Source organism: Loa loa, assembly GCF_000183805.2.
Source record: "Loa loa unplaced genomic scaffold supercont3.113, whole genome shotgun sequence".
Lineage (NCBI taxonomy): Eukaryota > Metazoa > Nematoda > Chromadorea > Rhabditida > Onchocercidae > Loa > Loa loa.
Window position 1 is genome coordinate 81,695 of NW_018108293.1, and position 26,631 is coordinate 108,325.

Consider the following 26,631-nt stretch of genomic DNA (forward strand, 5'->3'; position numbering starts at 1 on the left):
CGACTTTCGCGACAATTACAGATATGTGTTATGAATTGAACTGGAAAGTTGATTTGCTGATGCCATATGTTTTAAAATGTGTTACAAATCCATACCCAGTGTTTTTCCAACTAGAGAATCCAATTTCAACAAATTTTACAAACAAACTCATCTTCAGAACAAAAAGCATCAGGCAAACAAATTTCCCGTTAAAATTTATTGCTTCTGATCAAATCTCAGCAGTTCCTCAACGCTCACTTATGAGAACAATATAACCAAAATCGACTGTGTTACTCCACTCACGCAGTTTTTTCTTATTTACTTGAATGTTTATTTAAAATAGAAAATAATTACGCCCAATTGCCTTAACTCCTCCTTTAAAAAAAAGTATTGAATCAGTGGAAACTATTCATTGCCGTTTATAATCTTATGGACAATAATTATCCCTCTCCTGTTCCTTTCCTATGCTTTTTTACGCCGCTCATTTATATTTAGCGTTTGTTATTAAATAAAAGGGATATAATTATAAATTACATGTGACGACTAAATTTACCTTGTAGTTACCCAAGTTGTAATTCAAAACAATTGCATTCGAATTACAAGGGATTCCTTGACAGAAACTGACTCAACGGACAGTTAGTAATTAATAAATTTATTAATAAAAAAAGGATAAGACCCCTCCCCAAACCAGTTTATATCTGACCACTCATTCAACCTGACCATGCTTGTAAATATAATCTAAAACAGATGCAGTAGATCCGGTTTACTTGGCACTGAAGCAAGCCACTGGTATCTACGGCCGACGAGGTTCATCAACACACAATTTTGATTCCGCTACACCGTCACCTCGCAATTTGTCAGAAGCTTCTTTACAAGATTCTGGATACGCCGAAGCAAGTTGTAACCGTGGTGCTATGATTAGCTCAACACCTCAGTTGGACCAGTCAGGTATTTTGACTTTTTTGAAAGTCCTTATACATATAAGTCAACTGAGAGAAACTAATAACCAAACTGCTGAATTGACTGCAAGTCCCGTTTTTGATTTTCTAGTCCTTGGTGCTTGAAGTTGCATTTTAAGAAGGTTCGATTTAAAATGAATATTTTCGCCTTCTTAAAGTCATGAGGTTCATGTTTGTTTGCACCCAACTTTTGGCTACAGTTATCAAGAAAAATAGCGAATGGATAGCAAAAACCGATTTTTTCCAAAATGTGTGTCAAACTGACTAATGAAGAAGTGTTGCGAAGGTAACGATATCTTAAGACAACGCAGAGAGAAGGGGTCAGGTCGAGGAGGCGGAAGAAAGATGGAAATACAATTTGTTGGCGAAATAGATGAAAGCAAATCTATGGGGCCTTTTCGAAACATTTTCCATTGTTAGAACTCCACCTGATCAGTTCGAGGACGCATGAAATGACAAATTTCTGAGCAAAAAAGTACTTGAAATCATAGATTTTACAAAAGTTTTTACTTTTACGAGCCTATTGAATCCTTTCCTCAAACACATCATCCCGGATATAGTTTTTTCTACTTCTTAGGAATAAATTTCAATTCTCAACACTCGTACGAATATTAGCTTTGCTTAACTTAGAAGCAGCTGAAAGTACTAGAATGAGAATTCAAATGTTTCTAGGGTGAAAAACCCTCGGCTTAATTAAAATTCGTCCGAAAGTAACAAAATCTTGCCGTATGAGCGGACCACTGCGGCTAACGACCTACTTCTTTCGTGTTACACAGCATTGACATACTCCGAAATATGCAGTATATCCTGACAACTTATTTCTGATTAATCTTTTTTTCTAATATGAATCTCCAGAACACTTCAAAAACCTTATTACGGTCGGAGTCTAAATTTATTCGCAGGTACAAATGGAGGGAAGCGCCGTCCGCCTAAGCTGCAGAAACAAATGAAATCGCTGTCGCTGGACTGTGCTGACTCACCGCCGTCCGTTGCAAGTGGTGTTTATTCAAGTAAGCCTAATAAATCTGAAGGAATTTTCTTCAACATTTATTATACTTAAATAATTAGTGCAAATGAAATTCTATAATATTTACCGTGTGCGGATACTTCCATTATTTTTCTCTTAAGATAAGAGCTGTCGAGAAAGCTAATCTGTTGAATTCGTTTTTCAGCGAGATAGATTTATTCGGGATGTAATGTTGTTCTTGCACAATATTACTAGTTAACAACAAGAAAAGGTATAAAAAGTATATTACCCAATAAATTAGTAGACAGTGATGAGTTATACAATAAGCAAGTAATATGATCAACTAACAAATTCCTTGTCGTTGCCTTCGATAATAATTTGACTGTCAGCTAGTTGATAGGTCGTTTAGTTGGGAATATATTACGGGAAATGTGTTTAGCGAATAGAAAGAATATCGTAGTTTGCCGTCCAGTGGTGGCAGATATGGGAAAATGTCGTTGTCTGCGGTTCAATCATGGAAAATAAGCGAAGAGGATGTATCGTCTGTTCGGTTGTGAAAAACCGAACTGTTCTGGATTTTTCCTTATATGTATGTAAGGATTAGAGAGGAGTTTTGTAAGCTCCATCCGAGTTATCATGGAGGTATGGCTGCCCTTTGGTATTGTCTATTGTGTAGGTACAATGATATCTTTGTATTATGCAGTCTTTCTGTTAGCTTATATCCTCTTCATCGCTTTATTACTTGCAAGATTTCATCATCCTATCTGTTAGATAATGTAGAAATTTTGTTTGAACATACCTTTAATTTCGGTAATCCGACAGGAGTACCCTTATTTAAAGGCGAAAATCTTGGAAACCATAAATGATTGCTTTCACATGAAATTAGCAAGAAATGAAGGAACTTTTGTTCAACGAAATCACCGAATATGTGACATTTTTGCGACGTTGATTAGGAAAATATTTCTATTGAAGATGAGAATGGATATAAAAGAAATTTAGATTCCATGAAAATTTGAACATTTCATTTTCATTGTCCTTTAGTAAGCTAGCAATGAAAATGACGAAGTTGGGAAAGTTTGACAAAGAAAGATTATATTGGGAGATGATCGTGTAGGTATGTTGCTGTTACAGATATCCCATAAATATGATATAATATCTGCGGCACAGAGCCATTTCAGTCAGATGCTCAATGTATACTTTTAGTACCTCTAACCGTTGTCGGGAACTATGGTTAGCACCTATCCAGAGTAAAGGAACAGAATGTTTGCATGTTACATCTTTATTTGTACAAACAGGAATTCACTTTGTATTGTTTATTCCTGCAAACCTTACGATGGAGAGAGTAGTTTGGCAATTTTCAATCATTTTTAGTTTTTACTTACTTTCCTGCTCTTTCTTCCTTGCAGCATTAAAGTTAACTTCATGCCGGTCGGTTATTTGCAATCTTTCAAAATACTTCCTTGTTTTCGATTAAATTTGTCATTTGGGAAACGGAAAAATGTATCAATTACTTTCCCGTTTCACCTTTTGACACAAAATTATCTTTGATTTTCATTTTGTTTGACAAGCAGCAAATGAACACTTGTCTTAGTTCTTTTCTTCCTTTGGCTTATTATCCATATTTTACGACAATTATGTTTAGGGAGCAAATTAACACCGAAACTTATACATTGCAACAATAGCTCCGGGGACATATCAGAATACGAGCGAAGTCGATCGTCGTCAGGACCATCTCCTAGCTTAACTCCACGTCGCATTAGCTCTTCAGATGGTACATTTATCAAATACTCTTTGCAAAATTCCGTTTTAGTCTTCAATTTCTCTTCAAAATCTACAATTTAGCTCTTTAACACTGTTTACTATTTGCAGTTCTGCAAGGTTCCCATGTAGTCATTCATGAATACGCAGCTGGACCTGACACAGCCTTATGCTTAGGCGATCGATTGAGAGTTGTTGATAACGGGGATCCTGATTGGCTGTATGGTTTCAAGGTTTTATTTTATTTCAGTGAGCATTTATGAGCTTTTTCGAGAATCTAAGGATTTTTACAATTTTTTCATGGTCTAAGGTTTTCTGATATTTTAATGATTTTCGTAACAACAGATATGATTTAGACAGGTGACCGAACAGATCGACTGATGTCATTCCCAAGTACTTGTGTTGCATTGGTGCAACCTGGTGAGCAGCCAATGTTGCTCAGGCAAAACGTCCACATACCTGAAGCCAAAATGAGGCTTTATCGTGACCAGGTAAGCTCTGAACTGCTTCAATCACTGAAGTAATAAAGGTTTTTTAATTTTTCAGTGAAATTTTACTTGTATAGCATTAACAATTTTAGGTGGTATTTGCGCAACCTGACTCAATTATGGCTGGACGAGTATTGGTACGTACAGAACGTCATGCTTTTGTTCAATGTCCTTTACAGTATCTGCTGTTATTATGATATCACAGTGCGCTACTTGAATCACTATCAGTCATTAATACTACTGTATTAATGATATAGGTCATTATTCTTATTCACTGATGTGTAGTGAACAGATGATGAGGACATAATTTATTTCATTAAGGAAAACGTCTCTGTTTATTATCAATTTCGTGTATGAAATGTGTTCGCAATATTTTTCCATGATTACATTTTTAACGCAGTTTTTTTGGCTATTCTTTTAAAAAATATGAAAAGTGATTGCCTTGAAATGAAAAAAACTGTGATGATTCTGTCCTTCAGTTAACGTGCTGATATGGATAGCCATTCTCTCTAACTATTCGAATGATTATCAATTTTGCATATTTATTACAAACTTGGACCTTTTTTTTGTCCTAAGTTGAAATTTATAATAAAGGGAAGGTTCAATCTTGTAATGTGGTGTAAATATCCAGTCTGCTTTCAAATATAATTAGATTGACGAAAGAAATCGCTAACTAGCTGTAGGTTACGTTCTTAGAATTCGAAAAAGCTAAGTTGATTGAAACCTTTCAGATTCAACCTGTTGAAAACCCTTTATATTTAATTTATATAGTTAAATTTCACTAGCCATTTATTGCTGACTGTGTGTTTCAAAATCCATAAAGTTAAGGAGAAACTGGAATTCTGATTGGATGTACTACCTAAAAATATGTCCCAATATATAACAATTTACGAGTACCGATTTTCGAGACGATTGGCTAGTTTTACAGCAGCTAAATATTTCTGTTTAGTGTGTTATAGCTGAAACTCTGAGTTCATTAAAAATCAAAAGATTTGCTTTGCATTTCTTGAACATACTCTCGTCCTTTCCTTGATATCATCTCCACTAGATGAACTTTTTAGAAGCACATTCATATGGTGTATGCAAAATAGACGGTTCTACAAACTGTATTGCATCTGACAATTCTTCAAGCCTTTCGGATGAATTCTTCATTTCAATAACGTTAGTAACACTTGCAAGAGTGTGGTTCCAGATTTCTGTAGGACGTCATCTGATTGATTCACCGCACTAAATAAATCCTGGCCTATGTACAACCGGCGATACTCTCTGGTAACCGGCGAAAAAAACAATTGCTAGTTAATATGTTTCGGGTCCGGGATAGATGAAATTTTTATTTCTGGTTTTTTAATTCCTGCTTGACTAATCCTTACATTTGCTTATTTTTGGATAAACAGCTATTTAACATATAGGTCATCGAACGATTTCCTCGTACTATAATCATTCTCATTCACCTTGGAACTCTTATACGTTTATATAAAGTTTTTGGATAGAGTAAGATTTTGGATTTTCTCTTACAGTTTGTGCAGGAAATTGTTATAGATTTGCTTAAAGCATATGGAAACCAAAAGAGGTATATTTCTTGTTAATTGGCGGAGACGAGAAATCAGTAGAAGCTTGGTTCATTAGCTGCTAATTGAGGCTGTGCTTTACAATGAAGTTTGTCAAAGGTTAGTGCAAAATTGCCTTAGGTGTTTATGTAAAAAGGAAATTTTTGAATTTTTAGAATTAAGGTATATCAGGGAACTAGAAACATATTAAATTTTATTATGTTCACTTTTACATAATTAATCGTTAGCCCTTATTGGTTATATGAAATATGTTGTTTTACATACAGTCGGGTTAACTTTTTCCTATAAGTTTTATTAAATTCGTGAGGAACATAAATGCTCCAAAACTCACTAAACTTTCATGTTTGAAGCCCTGAATACAAAAATCTGCTTCAAGACTGCTTTTCGCATTGCTGACCAGATGAATGTTTTTCTTTTTAAGTGGAAGGCCTACATGTGGTCTATACATGAAAAAACTCTGTTGCTGGAATTTGATGAGTTCAGATCGGTGTCTTTATCGACATGGTTCTGATATCCAAAGTACAGGTGGAAACTACAATAGCTTGTATTAGTATTTCCTCTTATACGTTGTGCTTCTTCGAATTTGGGGGACAGGTCAACCGTTTCCTGTATCTCTTTTCTGATGCATAAAATCCAATAAATTATATAGCATTCTTAGCAAAGATTTTCATGAAAATGATCATAACACTTTTTATTTATTTCATTATTGGGTTGTTATGTTTCTCACTGAAAATTTTTAAAAGACGAAAGACTTCAGGCACCAGTATCTCAAAATGCCAGCATGAAACAGAAGTAAAAGTAATACTTTTGCTCCACCTCGACTTACAGGTTACAAATCCCCCTTATTCATTTGTTATTTCCAATGAAAGTTGTACTGACTCTTGATTTGCAACTTTTCATATTTTATATTGAAATTTTAAAGTGAATCGAATTCGTGTTATAAGATATCAGTGATCGCTACTTGTTATTGCTTAAAATATTTTAATATTACCACCTTTAAATGGAGTTAAATGCAGGAGTTTTGATCCAACTTTCGTATATCTACACGTAATCAAATTTATCACTTTATAAGTAGGTTTCCACAAGAAAAGCAAGGCAATAGTCCTTTTAGAATTATTCCATTATAATTTCTTTCTTCATATGGTAGGTTTACGGTAAATGGTGCATGTTCACTATTTTTAAATGAAGTATTTGTAACATTTTTTTTATAAGATGATAAAATTTTATTCGAAGAAATTTAAGCTTATTTTGACCTTTATGCATGCAATGCACTACATACTTCTTGGATCGTAGACAGCTCAATGAAGTTTTAAACGTTGTAGGAATAATCGTCAGTGATATAGTCTTATCTGAATCCAAAATCCAGTTTACGAGGAACTGATTATTCTTACTGATCTCATTGACTAATTTTATGAGGTATTACATGTTGTCGATTGTTCAAGGTAGAAACTATTGGTTTTCACATAAGAAAACTACTTGAAGCTTCTGTGGTGTGCAAAAGCAAGAATCTTCCTTAAAAAAAGGGAGATGAAAATATTTATCTGTGCATTTATCTATGCAAAATATTTACCTCTGTCTTTTGCGATAACTTTATGCACTTGCCGAGATCAAGATGCAATACAAAGTAGATCCAAAGACAAAAATTTAGCACATTCTTTTATTTTTTTCTTTTTTGATAGAAAGGAACTATTCAGCATTAATGGGTTCTGCGCATATCACCTTCCTTTCCAAGTTACTGTTTTAGAGTTTCGGTGCAAGTTTTTTAGTTCAACTCCTGTTTAAGCAGGGCATTAGTTTTACTACTTTAGTTAATGCTAAAGAGAAACAAACGTCAACAAGCACTCTGATTTTTCAGGACTTGAAAAGTTCAAATCCACTGCGTTATGAACATAGCAGAATATCTTTCATCTAGTCATCCGGATGATCTGCGATATCGTTTGAGCATTGCGTATGCGGTGTGTGTTTTAGAGCAACAAAATCAGGTACAATTACACATTTAATGCCAAACTATTTATTATTTGATATCAAACTGGTATCTCTACACGGTTGAGGAAATTCTTATTAAATACTTGAGACGCTGAACTTCCTAAAAGTCAACTACGAGTATTTAATACTGCCACCACTATTTTGCCGAAATTATTGCTCGATAAATATGATGAAGCTATATCAATATGGAAAAAAGAAATCTTGCCCGAGAACACCGCGCTGACAAATCATCATACATCACTGTTGATTCATTCTGCCAGACGCTGTCCATGTTTTTGAGGTTACTGCAAAATGATTGACCGCGCACTCACTCATGAATAAAAATTTCAGCCTTGTCTAGGTTGAAATCAAAATTTGATGCACCTTTGATTGGAAAAACGTTTAGGAAAGCAGTGAATTACTAGCTTCGGCATTATGAAGAAGTAGAGGCCGTTTTTTTTAGTTTCTCCGGTTTCTCAATTGGCTGCGCAGCCGTTTTTTGTATATTTATCCAATAAACTAGTATTGACATAATCAGACAGATATTTAGCTACTTCATTGTCCCGATAACTTGAAAACCTGAAATGTTAGTAGAGACTTTTTACGTTGGTGGGTACCGTTTTTTTAAACAACTGAGAATACTATGGGCTAGCAACATTTCTAGTATTGATATTAAGCAAGATGCGCTATGTTGCTGAAAATTTTATTTTGCTAGTTAGCAGCTTTCCATATTTGACTGCTTTTAGTTATCCAATAAACTAGCATTATTAACATTATCATAATTTTAGACTGTTTAATTCCTTATTTTCTAATCTCAATGGTCTGGTAGTCGTAGCTGGATAAATGTGAATTAAAAGTATTCTGAGATGTAATTAGTGGTCATGACCTTTCCGGAAAAAGTGAATAGCCCGTTTGGTAGTCCTATTACAATAACTTTCTCAGCAATCTTGAATCAAGCCTTTATTAGATAAATTAAAAAACTAGAGTTTTTTTCTTTTAATGGGGTAAGTCTAGGTAAGTCTAGATTTTCTGCAAAATCAAATTTATCACTCATCCCTTCCCAGAATTTTAAATAGTATAATTATCATTTCAGGTAGCGACACATATTGATGCTGTTAGGAATCAGTTTTTCCTAACATGGAGAAGTGACGAAGAGTTTGTTCGACGCTTTTTGATGTTCGGTAATTCTGACGGTATTTATTTCGCAAGGCAAAAAGACTTCACATGCACTTTAGTCCCCGGTTTGTGCCGTATTATTCAATCAGGTAGGTGGTCATTCTATGTTTTTTTTTTTGAATAGTTCATAAGAGATGCTTAGGTTACCAATAATAACTACCAAAATCCAACGTAGTGATAGTCACTAAGGAATATCTTATCAAACAATATTCTAGCTCGTCCTTGTATTTATCACATTTACTACTTCATCGTTTGGATTTACTTGGCAAGTGACTTCCCGAACTTCAGGATCCCTCTCCACTGTGTTATGTCTTGTTGTAGGTAAAGGGCTGATAATTTTACGACAAATTCTGGAAATTTCGGGATCAAATCATACTTCGAAAAAAGAACCGCTACTGATGGCTCTGGCACTTTGCGCACGTTATAAAGTTTATTACACTTGTTTATACATGCAGTTTTATAAAGTTGTAAAGTTTGTCATACTTGCAAGTTAAATTTTTTTCCAAAATTTTATGCTTAGTTTACACGAAGGATCAAAACTGGTAAAATATTGGAAACGTTTTACGAATTAGGTTTGTGATACTCAAAGTAAGAAGAAGCTACCGTGGGAAACTACGGAGGAAGGAGAAAAATTATTACCGGATGCTGTCTGCCGGGACATTAGACCGGTTATGGAAAAGGCTTATCAAGGATGCCTCCAGAAGGTAGCCCTTTTTGCTGTGCACAAGGTTGGTTCTCCTTTAATAAATCGAATAGATTTTCGAATAAAATCTGGATTAAACCGAATAGGTTTTTAAATGAAATTTGGATTAACTGGACATTTCAATATTGTTTTAGTACTTTCCATATATATTGAGTGTTCAGTGTCACTAAGCATATCATTACCACAGAGATTTTGACTGGCATTTCTAGAAAAGATTACGGAAGAAGATATCCAGTAAATTAAAGTGAAAAAACTACAATTTTCGTAATATTTTCTAAATTATTTGCTTGCTATATGCTCATTCAAGAAATACTGCTTATTATGAGAAAACGAAAGATAATATTTGCTACCTTGGATTTGGATTAATTGGATTAATTAATTATAAGAGCTTCCCTTTGTCCAGTGATGGCTTTTCATTGCGAGCGTTTACCAGCAACTACGGGTAGAAAAACTTCCATCACTCTTTAATATATACAACGGCTTGGTAAACAATTATTATCTGTAGCGGGTGCAAAATCTAAAAAGCGGATATAGAAACCTGAATATATGTCATATATAATCATATAAATGTATGTCATATATAATCGGTAATCATACCTGAATGTATGATTACCGTCTTATGAAGAATGACATACACTCCTCATAAGACGGTAATCAGTAGGTAACTATCCACAAAATGAACTTTCGGCATAAGTTTTTTCATAAGGCATAAGAATGTTATGGTTGGAGATGAGTTGAGATAAGGTGGGGAATATGTAGCCAATTTCAAGATGTGCTGGAAATATGCGGCTTGCTAAAGATGTTTGCAGGTGTGTATCACACCCACTCATTTATTCACGTTTATCAAGTATTGCAAAGTGGTATCAAAGGAAAGTGGACTTAAGAAAGATTCTAATGGTTGGGGGCGTGCGTTGCGTGCAACTGTTATTAAATGGTTTTGTTTTATTTCTTTCATTTTCTGTATTACGAACAAGTTTAAATGGATGATATTTCACCGTCCTGAATTTTTTAAGTCTTAACATTCTGTCATCTTCTCATTTCTGCCCACTCTTGCCGTTATAAACAATCTTGCTGTGTATTAAAGCATTTGTGGAGATTTTTATTTGATCAGCTTTGCTCTTCTTGACGACATTTTTTAAGGTATTACAATCATACTCCAAATCGTCTTGCAGTCATCGTCACCAAGTATCGTCATCGTATATGCTACTCGCATCGTGATCTGTTTTGCCTGAGCCATATCCATCCAAAACAAAGTTTTCCGCCTGAATATAACTACTGGCATCATCAAAACGACTATGAAAACATTTTCAAACATGTTACCAGAGGTCGCAAAGGTATTCATTGTCCTTTGAACCACTTGACAGTATTTTTGCACGAAATATATTATTTTGAATATTGTCCCTTTCTCCACTATCGTAATTTTCAGATTGTTTGAGGTGAGGATGCATAAAAGATTCAGGACCGACTGGAACGGATATGCGAAAAAAGTTACCAGTAGGGTAGGGAGTAGCATAGTTCTGTCCTCGGGATTCCTCAGCAGTGTTGTTGAGGCGTTTAAAATAGCAATTTGTTTTTATCGAATATAGATGGTTTCCAGCTGAACAGTATTAAGACTGATGCCTATATTCTGATCTTCTCCACAAAAGCCTGTAAAAGCCTATAAAAAGTATTGTTTGCATTAGTCTTGGGAGTGTATAAACTTTGTTTCACATTAACTTTTTTTTTCTGTGTTATTGAAGTGCTGAAAGTAAATCTTAACATAAATGTCTTAGAGAGTGAAAAGGAAAAAAAGATAGGAAACGACGACAAGAATTATCACCGAAAGGACAATCCAAGCGAGGCCGATTAGATCCAGAAGAGGCGGAACAAGTGCGAAAAAATTTAGAGGAGTTGAATTTAAAACGAGCTGGAGAGATAGAGGCTCCAGAAGGGGTTGAAGGAACAGCTAATCCAGTCATAGGTGGAACTGAGTATATTGATGCTTTTGATAGACTTCAAGATTTGACATCTGCAAATGTAGACGAGGCAGTTATGCTCATTCTTCAGTATGGCAAGTATTTATTCTATTGAACTGGTCCTTTGGAGTTTATCGAGTTGAATTGTCCGCTTCTTTACGGGATACATGTCTATTGAGAAAAAAAAATTAGCTGCATCTGCCATTTTGATAGTCATTTTTTTAATTGCAATAAATGCCGAAAAATACATAGGGCATTAAACCTTAATAACACTATAATTTCCCTGAGGCGAACATTTATTTCATTCAAAAATTGGAACTCGAATAACAATACCGAATATCCCCTGCTATCACTACTTCTAAAGCCACTAAATAACAAAGAGAGAACTGGAAATTACCAGTAAATCTGTGTTAAGCCCATGTGAACTGTCATTGCCTTAAGGTTTTGAAAAAGAACAAGTTCCACAGAAATTTCTCAGTTCCAAAGAAGTTTGGGGTGCTTTGCTGAGAAGAATGTCACTGCGTACGATGTTGAAAAACATGGACAAAATGAGTGGCATTGACCTTTTTGACGAAGATGCTACCAGTGTGTGAGGACTTCTGTCATTCAATTTCTTATCAATTTCCAATTATTCAATCTGTGTTTGAAATTTTCAAGATTTCAACTTGTCATTTCTTCTGAAGCTTCAATTTATTAAATACAATGTATTTTCAAAGCATACATTGTGAGCAAAATTAAATGACCATTTGAGCAAGATAATGCTTGATAAAGTCTGCAAATATTGCTTTGAATTTTTAATGACTACTCTCACTTTTAAAGAAACATTTACAATTTCAGTTTCAATTATCTCAGTGACGTGTTGAAGAAAATATCATCCTTTTTTTACGACGATCACGAAAATTATACGAACTTTACAAAGTAACTGTGCGGGAAATGTTTAAGTTGATCAAATAGTTTTGCATTACATTTTTTGATTTAAGGTGTGTGAATTCAAGAGCGAATGATGAGATTTGAATATATTCAATGGTTAAATAAGATTTTAAAATGAAATCTGTCCACGACAATAAAAGTCGTTTTAGTGATGATCCAATATGTTTGATTGTCAGAAGATTGGCTAATATTGAGAAGTTGAGACAAGAACGATTTCATCCACTTGCAATACTGTTAGCCAAAACAAGTTACGAACATGGACATGAAATGAAAGGGAATCGGATATGGAAGCCAGTTAAATTGATCCAAAGAGCCTTCGACAACGCATTTTATAATTGCATGAATGTTATTGAGGCGACTGGCAGACGATATCTTATAGCAGTAGATATTTCGGGTTCGTTGCTTCCTTTTTCAAAGCTTTTTTTAAAAGGTCAAGCCCATATAAACTAAGTTCCCCTGGTTTCTATTTAACAATTATAACTGCAGATAGCATGGACAGCTTTGTGCAGGGTACGACATTAGCTTGTAGTCAAGCAGCAGCCACGCTGTCAATGGCGCTCATTCAAAATGAAGTTAATGTAAGTCATTTGGAATTCTATGATGTAGACCGATTTTTTTCTTGTTTTTGTGAGTTTACTAATTTATCTTCGTAAGTCTCATCTTAATCAAAGTCTCAAAAATCAATTACAATTAGAATTATTCAGGTGATCACATTGGCTTTTTCCGATTTTTTGATGCCTCTGGAATGGAACAGATTCATGAGCTTAGGCGAATACTTAACCGCTGCCAAAAAGTTGAGATATGGTAAGACTGATTGTGCTCAACCGATGTGCTGGGCAATTGAACATGCAGTATGCGTGGATGTTTTTATTGTTTTAACGGATAACGATGTTTCAGTTAAATCCGTTAGTTTCTTTCCTTCATCTTCTCAAATTATACAAAATCAAATTAATAAAACAGAGAGAAATTCGTTCATACTGAGACAGTTAGCTGCAATCACAAATTTCCTTTTATTCAAATGTTATACAGTGGAAATGTTTTGGTTTTGAACAAAGTATATTAAAGTAAATGCTGCTGTCAGTATTTGTTGTAGTTTTTAGAGTTGGTGTTAGTTAAAATTTTTTGAGGCACAAGTGAAAGCTTTCATTCATTTCACTTGTTTTGGTGCAAAAACACTCGTATATCAGAGTTAAAGGTATCAACAGCTCGATAGAGCCCTTACGAATAATCACTTAAATCCATTGATAATGTAAACTTTGTTTAAGATGAAACCAACGGATGCTATTCAGTGGTATCGCCGGCAAATGGGTATATCGAATGCTAAACTGATTGTGGTAGGGATGACAGATAAGTCGGGAGCCCTGGCTAATCCTAATGACCCAAATATGTTGGTTATTTGTGGTATGAATCCATCAGTTCCTCAAATTATCCATGATTTTGTCCTTAACTTTTAAGCAGTTCATCAGTAATGCAATACAATTGTTGTTTGCATTATGTCTTATTATGAATAACTTAGTACCTTTTGCTTGTACAAAAATTTGTTTTACGCCTCGCAGTTTGTGTGAATTAAAAAAATTCACACTATACTTTTAATATATTTGTAGTATTTATGGTTTTAGAAAAAATAAATTCACTTATTTTTATCAGAAACAAATACCAACACCCAAATATTGGGTTTGAGACTATTACCAAATGTTTCTGAAAGTTACATCACAACGATAACATTGAGTTAAAGCAATCCTCCGAAATTTGGATATGGTGTTTTTGAACTGTGAGGTGTTGAGAATTTGAGATCGAAAGAAGGGAAAATTGCACAGATTTTGATTTTTTAAAACCTTCGACACATTTGAAAGCTTATTCAAATCAAACGAAAATGTTTTCCACTTCATCCTGAAAGTAAGTTGAGACGACACATTCACATCAATGTGATCAATGGTGCTTCATCGATTCGCGCAAGGAGTCAAGAAAACATTAACATAGTTTTTTTATCGTTCAGGAATTAAAGTGATTTAAACAAACATCCTTTGTATTTCTCGCTGCTTTGGCAGCATTATGTGCTCTGACGGCAAGCCATCTGCAAACACAACTGTTTGCTATAGATATTTTTATAAGCATATATGAATATCATAATTGAAAAAGAACTGATTGCATCGGCATTTATTTTGCTTTCTTACTGTTTGTTTGTATTAACCGTCTACTTAAGTGTAGAAAATTTGATCAGATTTATCATGAAATAGAAACAGTGGTTCATGCTAACAAGAATTGTAATATATTTTGAATGTTGGAATAACTGTGAATAAATTCTAATTGGATCAATGGAATTGAAAGTCGAAGTTACAGAAGACTTTTTCAATTCAATTTAATTGCTTCAGTAAATTCCAGGTGCTTTTATTTTCATTTATCCTTACACGACATTTGAGAGGATTCTCTCTTTCTCTTTTTGATTCTAATCTTAACAAGTTTTAAATCAACATCTAAGGCAACTGCCTAAAAACTGACATCTCCATGTCATACAAGCAGATGGACACTACCATGGACGAATCGTATCGTTTTCAAGCACGTTTAGTTGGTGGAAGTTTTATTGAACTGCCAGTAGAACAGTTACGACGTATTGCAAATGCTAGTGGAGTAGATTCCATTGAACAGGAAACGAAGCACTTTTCGTGTGAGTCATTTCACTCTGCTATCAGTAGTTGACAGTTTTGGAGAAAGGCACAAAAAATTGAATTTTACTAGTTTTCAGAAAGTTGCGTAATGCTTGTCTTATAGGAAACAGTTATAGACAGTACAACTTTACATGGTCCATTACGACTCTACAAAGGAAAGGGATATGGAAAGATATTTTGGTGTTCGGTAATGTGTTCTGCTGCAATGTTCTTATCACTTCAAATAAATATATTGGTAGCATATTTCATGTCGCATCCAACCGCAACATCTGTGACCTTTGTCCCTGCCGAAGTGCTTACTCTACCTGCAGTAACCGTATGCAACTATAATCCAATTACCAAAAATTATGTTCAGTGTAAGTCCAGTTGTTGGAATTTCCAATTGTTGGAATTGATATCTAGCAAGGGAGTATCCAGGTACAAGCAGCTTCATCCAAAGATAACTACAATCTTCTGAGATCTTCATGTACTTTGAAGTTTACAATAAGCTGTGAATATTAATTTCAACCAATTAGAAATGAAATGTGAACTGTGTTATGTGTAGATTTGAATGAATCTAGTAGTGGTGCGGGTTATTTCACCAGCGACTTATTGCGCTATCTGACGATGGCATACAGTGAAGTGGAAGATTTATATTTACATGCTAACAACGATACAATCGAAAGAGGCCGACAAGCATATGAATATTTTCAAAATATTTTTACGGAGTATCCATTTAATATCGAAAATTTCTTCGAACGAGCTGGGTATTAATATTTGACTTCGTTTTTTCAATATTTTGTATTTTGACTTGCTTTGGAGAATTTATTATCTGAAAGGGCAGATTTTTTCATTTGCATCATAAACGATGCAAATATGAAACATATGAATAGAAAGTACAGATCGCTTCATAAATTCAGACCGTATTCATTAAGAAATTATTCTTTGTTATAGATGTTATCCATTATTGGTTTTGTTGACAAAGGCCGTGTTTAACAAAAACGTTCATCCCTGACGTACCACTACAAGTTCTGTAAATTCCATTGTGAAGAAGGTAGAAGTTAAACATGAACACCTAAGATAGGATGAAAAAACTGATCGACTACTCGATGTAGCGAGTCGAAACGGAACTTCCCTGACTCTGTTTTACTGGTCGATGTAGTATCGCAAGCAGTGCATTTAATTAGCATTTACAAACACGATCATGAATAAGAAAGTGCCTCATTGAAGAAACCAAAGACACGAGCACTTGGATGTGTTCAAAAAAAAGAAAAAAAAACAGAATTTTTACGGAATGAATGACATAAATTAATGCACATTCGCTGAGTCACACATATCGCATTCAAAATCCATGATTCGTCTCATCAGTTTTCTGTTACACAGAATCCACTAATTAAATTCAGGTTTGCTTGTCATGAGATGCTTAAAGTTTGTTCTGTGGGTGGTACTAAGTTAGATTGTTGTGCAATGTCACGAAAAGTGCTCACTGATCTCGGTTCATGCTTTGTATTTTCGCTCGATGACATGAAATTAAATCAGACCCAACCAGGCATTTTCAATGGGTATGTCCGCTTTTTGTAGAATGCAATTTTCAATTCATTTTACATAAAATTCATATTCAAAAGGAATTAAAAACGAAAGCGGTAAACCTAAATCTAAATTTTGGTAACGGAAGTTAGAATAGATTAATCGATACAATTACCAGTATAACTTGATGACTAACAGGTCGTCCTTTGTTTCTTCGAAATTGTAAAATAGAATGTTATTCAGAATGACTAGTGAAACAATAAGGCAGAAAACCACGCCTGTTATTTTGTATTTTAAAAGCTTATTGAGCAAATTCGTGATTATTCATAGATTTAATTGCGACATAATGTTTAGATTGCAACTGATATTAGATGCTGGAATAAATGATGCTATCGCTGTTAATTATGCTGAAGAAGGTTGCTTTGAATTTTAACTCAGCATGTTTATGTTAGAATACGGGTCCAAGAAGTGAGCTGAAGTTATATTTTGTCACATCACAAGTTTATTGTGTAAATAAGAAATTTTTATTTTAGGAAATACTCTACCAATTTTTTCTAATAATCTAGAAGATGGTTTTCGATTATATGTTCGAAGTGAAAATGAGTTAGCATATTCTTATACGGAAGGCCTTTCGGTCTCACCCGCCTATCGCGCATATATTGCTTTGAATTTAGAAACTGTATGCTTTTAGAATCGGATTTCAATGTTAATTCTTGGTATTAGTTAAAATAAGTGTTATTGTAATACTTCGTATATACCGGTCTAAAGATATCCTTCAAGAATCTTTACTCTATGCAAAAGTTTTGAGCAAAATTCAACAAAAGTTATTTTAGTTTCACTTCCTTACTCCCGATAACTGGGGAAATTGTACGCATACCTGGCCATTAAAATCACCTCAGCGAGCATTTCGTTTGCCGTACACGGCTAAAAACTGTGCATCACTTTGTCAACAAGTACTATTTTTTTTTATTTTTTACCAATCTAAATTTATTTCTCTCATAAGATCTATCATATGCATAACTTTGTAATGATAATGTTCCATTTCCTTAATTTATACAACTACTCATTTAGATATATTATGAACAAAGAATTAACTGCACTCCACTATTATACAGCGTTGGTGATGGTTAGACATTGAAAATTCCAGTTTTCATTCATCTGCTAATTTTGAATTTCCATTCGGTTTTGAATATTTCCTCAATTTATATTCAATGTTTTTAGCTCATCTGAATACTTGTACACCAAGCGAACTACACGCATTCATGCTTCAAGGTAATTCTTTCAATCTTCAGAGTTCCAGCTATTTTAAACTTAAACTTGCACTTCCATACGGCTACTTTTTTTTTTTTGGATAAAGTAAGAATTTTCTGAACTTCATCATACCCGAAAATTTTCATTTCTCCTTAATCCGGATACCAGACCTTGACAAATTCAGTTGCTGATCGGACAAACAATATCAATGGCCCTGAATGCGCAGATAATATCTGTCCAACGTCCTGCGTAACTCATGAATATAAGGCATCAATAACTTATGGATATGGATTCTCTGAAAGTGCCATGGATTGGCTGACAAATATTGACAGCAGATGGACTCAGAAGCATATCAAGTATGGTTTATAATTATATCTTTTCCCTAATATTTCTTGAGCTATGTATAATTCATAATTCAATTCATTGATTTTTTGCGATTCAGAAGAAAAAATAATTTGTCCTGAAACTTTTACAGGAAAAATTTTGCTGTGGTGAATATCTTTTATCGTGAAATGTCCTACTTATTGAATGAACAGATGCAATCAATGTCACTAGTGGACGTAATGAGTAACAATTTTGATATCAAATGACTCTAATAGAATTACATCAGCACTGAGGAAAAATCCTAAATGAAAAATACGCAAACTAGTAGAAAGCCATTTGTTGCGAGCATTCGTTGGAATATAATTTTTAGGTAATATTGGCGGAAATATGGGATTGTTCTTCGGAGCAAGTGTAATAACAGTCATTGAATTAGTCATATTTCTATCCAAGCTAGCTTGGATTGCATTTTCTAGTCGACGTCGTGAATACATGTTCCATAAACGTCAGAAAGAACGTGATCGTGAGAAACGCCTTACAACGGTGATCAATATCGCTGCTGTAAGGCTTTCAGTTCCAGATAAACCAATATCTCCCATTTCATATTCTTCGTGACTTCAAATTTAAACACCTAAATCTTTTTACTTTTTCTTTTCCGTCCTCCAAAAATAAAAACTGAAATCATGTATGAGTTGCAGCATTCGAGGCGAAGCTGTGATGGAACAGCACGAATTGAGCAGAAGAAAATGGTCACTCATCTGAAGAACACAATTTAGAAATTGATTGAGGATATGAAAAAAGCTAAAAAGTGGTAGTGTTTATCTCGGCTGCTGACTGAACTGGTAATGGGAGAGAATGTATCAACAAGTCAAATGATTATCATACGCCTTGTTTGCTGGCTGCCTCATTTTGTCTGTATTGACTTTTTTTGGTTTAAAACTTGACATAAAAGTTTTTCGAACTTTTTTTTCCGAGAAAGAGACATCTGTATGAAAATAATTGAATACTGCTGAAGTATGTATTATTTTATAATGAACAAACGGCATCACAAATTTATTTTGAAATGGAATTTAAAAATAACATTCTGTCCGTCAGCATAAGCCTCGTAAAACAGGCTCACGTATTATCCTATGTGACCTGTAAGATGATGGATTTGGAAAAAGTACTTAACTACAGTAATTGTTATACAAGTCCTGAAATCTTCCACAAGTTTACCAAGAAAAAGATGAACATGGAAAATGGCTGAAAGAATTGATGTGAATTCCTGTATAGTTGAGTCCAAAGATTGCGGGAAATCTCCTTACTTTCCTAACCTGATGTTATTGGAGATCTTAAATAAAAGGCCATAATGAATATCAACCAATTCCAATATTTACAGAGTCTCTGTTTGCTTATTAATCAGGAAAGAATAACAAGACTAGGTGCCTATAGGTGGTACGTATAATGAACATGCTAGAAGTAAAATAGTTTTTTGTAATTCATATTCAATATATTAGATAGGGTAGAAGGAGGGAAGGAATGAATGGTTGGATTCTTTATCAATATGTAACCTTGCTGGTAAATATTCCTCATGATCACCAAACTCTTCCGATAATGGTGACAGTACGGAATACACTAGTGTTATCCCACTTCTTTTAACTGTTATGTTATGATAGTATCAACACTTACACATATACCGCTTGATGGAATCATAGCATTTGTTCTCCTCCTCTTCTTTCCCCTCACTTCCACCTCCTTCTCCTTCTCCTCCTTCTCCTCTTCCCTATATCACCCTTCCAGCTCACAAACCCTACATATAAAACTATAAACTTTATCGTCAGTGAGGCAAAGCGGCGCAACGAATGAATCCTTATTACTGAGTTACTTTGAAGCGTGACATCCTTCCTGTGATATTGTTAATAAGCTTACTGAACTTATCTATAAGCTATCTTAATAGCTTTTTTTCGGATAAACTGAAAAATCAATCATATTACGCTGACTGGCAGCCATTAAGCTTATTATAAAACAAGATATGTAGGCATCCGTTCTAAAGCAGCTTATTTTGTGGTCTTTATTCCAAACAAGCCAGAATTTTAATCATAATTAACATATTGATAAGTTTCATAGTATCTAATAAGTCATTTATTCGGCAATGAATTCCATTCCTTCGAACTGAAAGAAGCAAACATTGTGTGATACATTTCATAATTTCTTCCATCTTACTGAGCTTCTTTTCTTTCAGACTGATTATTGTAGGATCGGTCTTGTTTGAACTCAAATCATTTGTCAATCGTTCCCACAATATTTCTGTTTTAACAAAACGTCAAAATGCACCAGATGAAATAACATTGGTTACCTGATTTGCCATCTCTTTGTATTGTCTTCTACTTTCTTGCTATTCTTAAGGTTCTTAAGGTAAACTCAGTTTCTTATGGTTTGTCATTTTGTTTATTGATCTCTCATTGATCTCTTATGTATCCTGACAATATTTAGTTCTCATTGATTGCATGCTTTGTTCCTCATTTCTGCAACAAAAAATATTTGAAATTGGTTCAGATTTTACGCCTACTTTGTGAATACCACGAACGCTTTTCTCGAAGTCAAGCAATTATGGCCTTGTCACAAACCGAGCGGTTAATTAATTGGCTTAAGGAAGTTGCTGTTCGAAGGAGTTTAGTGGAGCATGCGACTAAGAGAGAATTCTTACAGATGATGGGTAATTCCTCTTTTCCCTTTTTTGGGCAAAAACGAATAAGAAATCAAATATGCTGTTGGAACGAAAAATAACTGATTCAAAATGCGTCACAGAAATACACCGACTTCTCACTATTACTTTGCATGCATTTGTCATGTGAGTTTATTTCGTAACCTTCGAACTATTTGGATATTTTCAGGAACGACAAAGCTGCATGGCTGTTATAGACTTTATGCCGGAAAAACTTATGGACGTCTATTCTGGCTACTTGTAGCTATCTCAACGGGTGTAATTTTTGTCATCGTTCTAGCAGAATTAACAAAGCAATATAGGGCGGAGAATATCACGACGCAGGTAAATGTTTTTCATAGCTTGTAAAGTAAAACTCTTTTTTTGGAAGCAGAAGCTAAAATAATGGAATTCTGTGCCGGAAATACAATAAAATAGGCTTAAATACAGTTCACGAAATACCATGCTACGTACCATATATAAGCAGAAAGCGATAGAATGAGAGTTTATATAAACTCTTTAATTTGTGATTACTTAATTCCACTTTATTGGTGATTTTTTTACAGCCATATGCAGCATGTTTAATGCGCAAGCATTTTATAAATCCCAGGCACATATTAATTTCACTTTAACTTCAGCTGGTAAACCAGATTTTCCTGAAATTACTGTATAATTTTAACAGTTTGCAAAACTTAGGTGAAAATAGTATATGATTATGCCGATGGCCCATCATTAACGATATGCAGTCATAATCCTGTACGACGTAATTACATTGAAGGTAAGACGATATTTTCAGCACTTTTTTATTTGTTATTCATCTTGCGCAATTTATTTTTTTTGCTGTCACAAGCGACAAATTAATCCACTACATTTCCTTTTTCTTTTTTTCTTGAAAAAACGTAGACTTTTTATCTTAGTTAATACTTACGTTTTGTATTCATTTTTCGCTTGCATTTATATTCAAATACTTTTCAGAGCTGAAGAGAACCACAACTTTTTCCGATGAACTGTTAATGTATCTGTTGCACATCTTTTTGCGACCAGAAGGCCTTGTTAAAATGGATGTTATGGATATGGATAATCTTTGTGACGGAGAAAGATTACTGCAAGATTATATGTTTACATATAAAAATTTTACAGTGGAATCTTTCGTTAAGGAAGCTAGGTTTTGTTTCAAAAATCTAGTTATACAAAGTGAAAATTCTTCGTCTCGATCATTTAACTTCTTCACTTATTTAGTGAAAGATTGACTTCAAGGATTCTGTTTTCGGATACTATGATCAGCTTTTCCGCTATTACTTCATCAGACATGGTTAATTCTGTTACACCTGTGAAACGCACCTTTTGAAAATCACTATTATAGTTTCAAATGTGAGGAAGCCTTTGTACAGTGTGCTTTCGAAGGTATCATATTCAACTGCTGTAATGAAAGGTACTCAACCGCTGTGTTTACCGACCTCGGATATTGTTTCCAGTTTGATTGGAACAAACTGAGCAAGGATTTCAGCCTTTCCTATCACTTTGGATCCGTTCATGGGTAAACCATAATTTGCATCGCATGCTGTTCATTTTTCAGGCCTTTCTTTTTTGGGGTTAATCGTTGAGGTATTTCGGAAATACATAAAGAACTAGCAGCTTCAATTAATTCAGACGGGGCTAGGAAGCACATAAAAGTATTGCCCACAAAAGTGCACTTTACGGTCACTTTATGATTCTGAGTTGGATTCGTGTCCTCGAATTCTCGGTTTGCTGTGTTATTTTCATGTTGTTGATTACATAATGTGAAAAGATTTCTAGGAGTACTCTTTTTAAATTCCGTAACAAAATGAATGGTTTTTTACAAAGCAATTAATTTTAATATGAGATTCTTCATTGTTTGTGAATTGATATTGGTAATTTCTTCTTCAGATTTCAAGTGATGCTTGATTACCAGTCTTACAATGAAGTTTACTTGGTGAATTATACAGGTATCATATTTATTGAGTTTGAGTGTAAATCTAGTACAGATACTTTTGTTTTATTTCCGTTCACCATAGCTATTTTATTATGTAATCTATGCAGTCTTTTGAACGCACTTGAATTTCATATTGAAGAATTTTAAGTTAAATATAGTATTTCCGTTGCTCCAGCAGCAAAGCGCTACTTCAGGTAGTCGAATAAGACAACCGTTTATGGACAACTTCGAACCTGGTTTTCGGCTGTATGTCCATGATAAGGATACTATTTCATATGTCAGTTCTGAAATCCTTGTCGTCTCACCAAACAATAAGTTGTCTGCAGGACTAAAGCCTATTAAGGTCAATTCTTCGTTGTTACTTAAATTGTTATTACTTAAATATACAATTCGCTTAATGAAGTATAATTCATTATGTTTCAATAGCAGCTTTGGTTTCTTGCAGTACCAGTTTTTTGGAGCGGTCTAAAGGAGGCACCTGTCGTAGTGCTTGGCCGTCAGTTTTACGGCGCAATTCTACATATTCTTCTTCAGCTTGTAAAATGGCTTGCATAGCAAGATATTTCGTTGTGAACTGTGGTTGTATTCCTTTGCAATATAATATTTTGAAAGGTGAAGCCTTTAAAGCGGCAAGATTTACCTTAAGCTATAGAATCACTAACGAAAAGTGAGTTAAACAAATAACGTAAATTTGCACGTGAAATTGTAAAAAAAAAAGTTACAACACAATAAAAATCCAGATTAGATGCGTGTCAGCAGTATGTGATTAAGTGGAGTTTTTTTTAGTACCAAGTACTGTTCTGCTGAATCCTTGAAGTAATTATATTGCAGAAGGTAGGCTTTGCTCCCCAAAAGAGGTCTTCGATTGTATTAGCAACTACAGAGAAATTGCGAGTAAGTATATTAAGAATTACGTTAAGAGATTCTTGATCTTTATAGATAAATTTTTTCACTTTAAACAATGCAAAAACTCTTTCTCTTCTTTCCTCTCTCTTTTTCTTCTTTTTTGGTCAGTGTCTCATTTTTATATGACCTCCCATGATTTTGAGCAAATATCCCCAAATCTTATTTCTCAGGATTGCTGCTCTTTAGATATTGTGCATAATGTTACCTACTCTCCCTTATGTCAAGATTGTGCACCGGAATGTGAACTTTTTATTTATTTTACACAGAATTCTATTATCCACAACATTCTTACCTCACTGAATAAATATATGGAAAACCTGCAACAACACTATAAGCTCAGCTATGTCAGGTGATTTGCAAATTAATTTTTTTGGATTTATTCCGATCATCTTTTTCCATAATTTTTTGAGAGTTCCGGGTTTATCTCTTAAAAAGGCTTACCACTTTGCTCTTGGTCATACTCAAAACGCAAAGTATTGAAGGTCAATTAATGTCATACCGTTATTTGTACAAATGGCTGGATGTTGCTGTATGTAAAGCAGCATTTGCAGAATAAATTGATCATATATGGTTTGGTTAAGGAACAATCTGGCAACTGCACATGTGTTTTTTGCTTCAAAAAAGTATAAGATGTACTCGCAGTCAACACTTTCCGATTTGTCAAGCTATTTAAGTAAGCTTATTTTTTGTTTCGTATTATGTATATATAGTGAATGACTTGTTTTATTTCACATCCATTTTGGTTAAGCTAAAATTACTGAATTCGATGTGTAAAGTGTTCAGTTGATGTGTTGCTGTAATACAGAGGACATCAACACTCTTGGGACATCAACATGACTAAGATAATTATCTCTATTAAGATGTTAAGTTCCAGGTAAAATCGGTAGCGATATGGGTCTGTTCTATGGTGCCAGTGTCATTTCGTTATTTGAACTGATTTTATTATTGTTCAAAACAATTTGGGCACTTGCTTCTTCATCACGTGCTGTTTATCTCGAAGAGAAAGCCAAGCGAGAGGTGTCTAAGCTAATTTTAACAATTCATTTAACTCTGCAACTATTAAATTTGTTTTTAGTCATCAATTATAAAAGAATTTCCATATTTCAGATGGAGAGAAAACTGCGCATTGAAGAAATCATAAATGAATATTCCATACCAGACCAAATGGTTGGATATGTCTCACAAACAACTGAAGTCTATAACTTATTAGTGTTTAAAAATTCTTTTTTAATAAACTTAAACACCGCAAGAAGCCAAAGTTCAGGAAGGCATTTCAGGAAATTCAAATAGATTCATTTAGATTCATTAAGTCGCTAGTAATTGCGAAATTTTGATTTCCATGTTACCGCTTTCACCTTTATTGTAAAATACCTGTTTTGTGAATTTTTTCTCTGAAGTTCTGTTCTAAAAGATTAGATTTAGTCTTCTTACAAAGGTCACCTAATGTATGAAATTACCTTATGCACAACACTATGTGTTTCATATTTCACATGGAAAAGGGAATTTTAGATAGGAGATGTGCAGTTATGGTTGAGAAGAAAATTGCATTCGTTGTTTACTTTCGTCCCAGTTCCTTTTATATTTTAAATCCTCTTTATTGTACTTTTGGTTTCATTCTGTTTGTGTCTCAATATTAGTTCACTAATCATTGAAAGAAATTAAGTTTTGTACAAAATATTATTGAAAAGTAATCTTTTAACTTGCTAACGACTTGAGATTTGTTCATGATTAAAACACTGTCATGTTTTTCAGCGCCCACAACGAGAATTGGATCAAATGCTGTCGTTAACATTGACACCGGAACAAGCTAATGCAATTTTGGAAGCGGAAACATTTGTTGATTCAATATATGTTCTGCTAAGAAGGGATAAGGTAAGGAACTGATATAGTTTCACGAACTATTTTTATTGTGCCAATTCAGAAGTGAATCCGAAAAAAAAAAACTGTTTAATTAATTCTGATGAAATTTGTTTTTTTCACTGCAAATTAACTTTGCAATGTGTAATTAGTAAAAGTTCCTTCTTACTGCAATGAAGTAAATTGGCATTAGTAGGTATGTGTTCAAATTTCTATTTGCAGTTAACATCGACAGTTGAAGATGTCGATAGCAAACGATGCGTTTCTGTGGTTTGACCATTCTTTATATTGATAATCAATATATTAACTGCAGCTTGGATCATTATATATGAGCAATAATGTAATTAGATTGATAATCCTGCGTTCAGTATCAAATTTGTAGATAAAATAATTGATCTAAACTATTTACTATTTTTTGTGTTATGAAGCACTTCTTGATCGCTGACTTGAAATTCTCTCACTATTTTATGGCGATTATCATTTGCTGAACAACCTAATTCGAAAGTATCTTAATATGACTCGAACTGTTGTTTAATAGATAGAACCACTAGATATTTAAGCGCTATTTCTCGATGATTTCAACTACTATCTTGCTATTGTGAACAATTTTGGGATTTGGTCGTGACCTTATATTAAGTAAAGTCCACTCATACAATCCGTTAAGAAAACTCTTTGGAATTGCTTTCATTAATAAATAAGTCAAGCCGTTGGATTTATAGTTCTGTTTGTTTCAATGGTGAAGTTTCAGTTTCCTAATCACTGATTCTCATATCATGTGCATTAGTGAGCGTTTAATAGGGAAGTTGAAAGAAAAGGAAAGAGGGCGGTGAATGAAAGAAGGGAATTCACTGATAGGAATTTTTTTAATTTGTATTTGTAGAAATATTATGCTTTTATTGTCAGGCTGATTGATTTTTTTTAGATCCAATTTGTAAAACAGAAAGGTAATACAAATTGGAAAACAGATTTATCAACGGCTGTTGATAGAGAAACGGAACGAATGAAAAGGTTATTTTATTATCATGTCTTAGGATAGTGC

The 26,631-nt window shown here is 34.0% G+C and overlaps 5 protein-coding genes across 5 annotated transcripts; all 5 read left to right on the forward strand.

Moving 5' to 3' along the window:
* The first annotated feature begins 506 nt into the window (after positions 1-506).
* On the forward strand, positions 507-4,745 carry LOAG_03798 (hypothetical protein). Its single transcript, XM_003139335.2, has 6 exons — positions 507-927; positions 1,841-1,948; positions 3,548-3,676; positions 3,775-3,896; positions 4,020-4,154; positions 4,244-4,745. Exons 1-6 carry the CDS (start codon positions 894-896, stop codon positions 4,346-4,348), a joined length of 633 nt encoding a protein of 210 aa, XP_003139383.2. The 5' UTR covers positions 507-893; the 3' UTR covers positions 4,349-4,745.
* A 2,857-nt stretch (positions 4,746-7,602) lies between these two features.
* Positions 7,603-11,633, forward strand: LOAG_03799 (hypothetical protein; the record flags this gene model as incomplete). The annotated part of the gene is made up of 7 exons (XM_003139336.1): positions 7,603-7,701; positions 8,778-8,949; positions 9,182-9,288; positions 9,433-9,588; positions 10,373-10,497; positions 10,704-10,897; positions 11,356-11,633. 7 exons carry the CDS (start codon positions 7,603-7,605, stop codon positions 11,631-11,633), a joined length of 1,131 nt encoding a protein of 376 aa, XP_003139384.1.
* A 397-nt stretch (positions 11,634-12,030) lies between these two features.
* LOAG_03800 (hypothetical protein) lies at positions 12,031-13,902 on the forward strand (the record flags this gene model as incomplete). The annotated part of the gene is made up of 5 exons (XM_003139337.1): positions 12,031-12,107; positions 12,598-12,842; positions 12,935-13,026; positions 13,153-13,353; positions 13,714-13,902. 5 exons carry the CDS (start codon positions 12,031-12,033, stop codon positions 13,900-13,902), a joined length of 804 nt encoding a protein of 267 aa, XP_003139385.1.
* A 687-nt stretch (positions 13,903-14,589) lies between these two features.
* On the forward strand, positions 14,590-19,102 carry LOAG_17685 (amiloride-sensitive sodium channel family protein). The gene is made up of 14 exons (XM_020450350.1): positions 14,590-14,830; positions 14,969-15,113; positions 15,218-15,470; positions 15,659-15,860; positions 16,497-16,655; positions 16,975-17,036; positions 17,154-17,299; positions 17,454-17,573; positions 17,692-17,746; positions 17,842-17,892; positions 18,056-18,227; positions 18,347-18,438; positions 18,566-18,753; positions 18,891-19,102. The coding sequence occupies exons 3-14, from the start codon at positions 15,305-15,307 to the stop codon at positions 18,966-18,968; spliced, it is 1,491 nt and encodes a 496-aa protein (XP_020305989.1). The 5' UTR covers positions 14,590-14,830; positions 14,969-15,113; positions 15,218-15,304; the 3' UTR covers positions 18,969-19,102.
* A 1,679-nt stretch (positions 19,103-20,781) lies between these two features.
* On the forward strand, positions 20,782-25,951 carry LOAG_17686 (amiloride-sensitive sodium channel family protein; the record flags this gene model as incomplete). The annotated part of the gene is made up of 14 exons (XM_020450351.1): positions 20,782-20,887; positions 21,066-21,220; positions 21,572-21,653; positions 21,851-22,040; positions 22,239-22,279; positions 23,024-23,183; positions 23,281-23,441; positions 23,661-23,723; positions 23,922-24,084; positions 24,317-24,408; positions 24,610-24,752; positions 24,843-24,929; positions 25,488-25,607; positions 25,815-25,951. The coding sequence occupies 14 exons, from the start codon at positions 20,782-20,784 to the stop codon at positions 25,866-25,868; spliced, it is 1,617 nt and encodes a 538-aa protein (XP_020305990.1). The 3' UTR covers positions 25,869-25,951.
* Between the last annotated feature and the right edge of the window lie 680 nt (positions 25,952-26,631).

Bases quoted from the DNA above. Each gene is read 5' to 3' on its own strand.
- LOAG_17685 (XM_020450350.1), top strand. From the start codon at position 15,305: ATGTGTTCTGCTGCAATGTTCTTATCACTTCAAATAAATATATTGGTA. The intron at 17,574-17,691 runs GTACTATTTTTT...CTACTCATTTAG, and splicing joins GTGCATCACTTTGTCAACAA to ATATATTATGAACAAAGAAT. The intron at 18,228-18,346 runs GTATGGTTTATA...AAACTTTTACAG, and splicing joins TGGACTCAGAAGCATATCAA to GAAAAATTTTGCTGTGGTGA.
- LOAG_03798 (XM_003139335.2), top strand. From the start codon at position 894: ATGATTAGCTCAACACCTCAGTTGGACCAGTCAG. The intron at 1,949-3,547 runs GTAAGCCTAATA...AATTATGTTTAG, and splicing joins TGCAAGTGGTGTTTATTCAA to GGAGCAAATTAACACCGAAA. The intron at 3,677-3,774 runs GTACATTTATCA...TACTATTTGCAG, and splicing joins TCGCATTAGCTCTTCAGATG to TTCTGCAAGGTTCCCATGTA.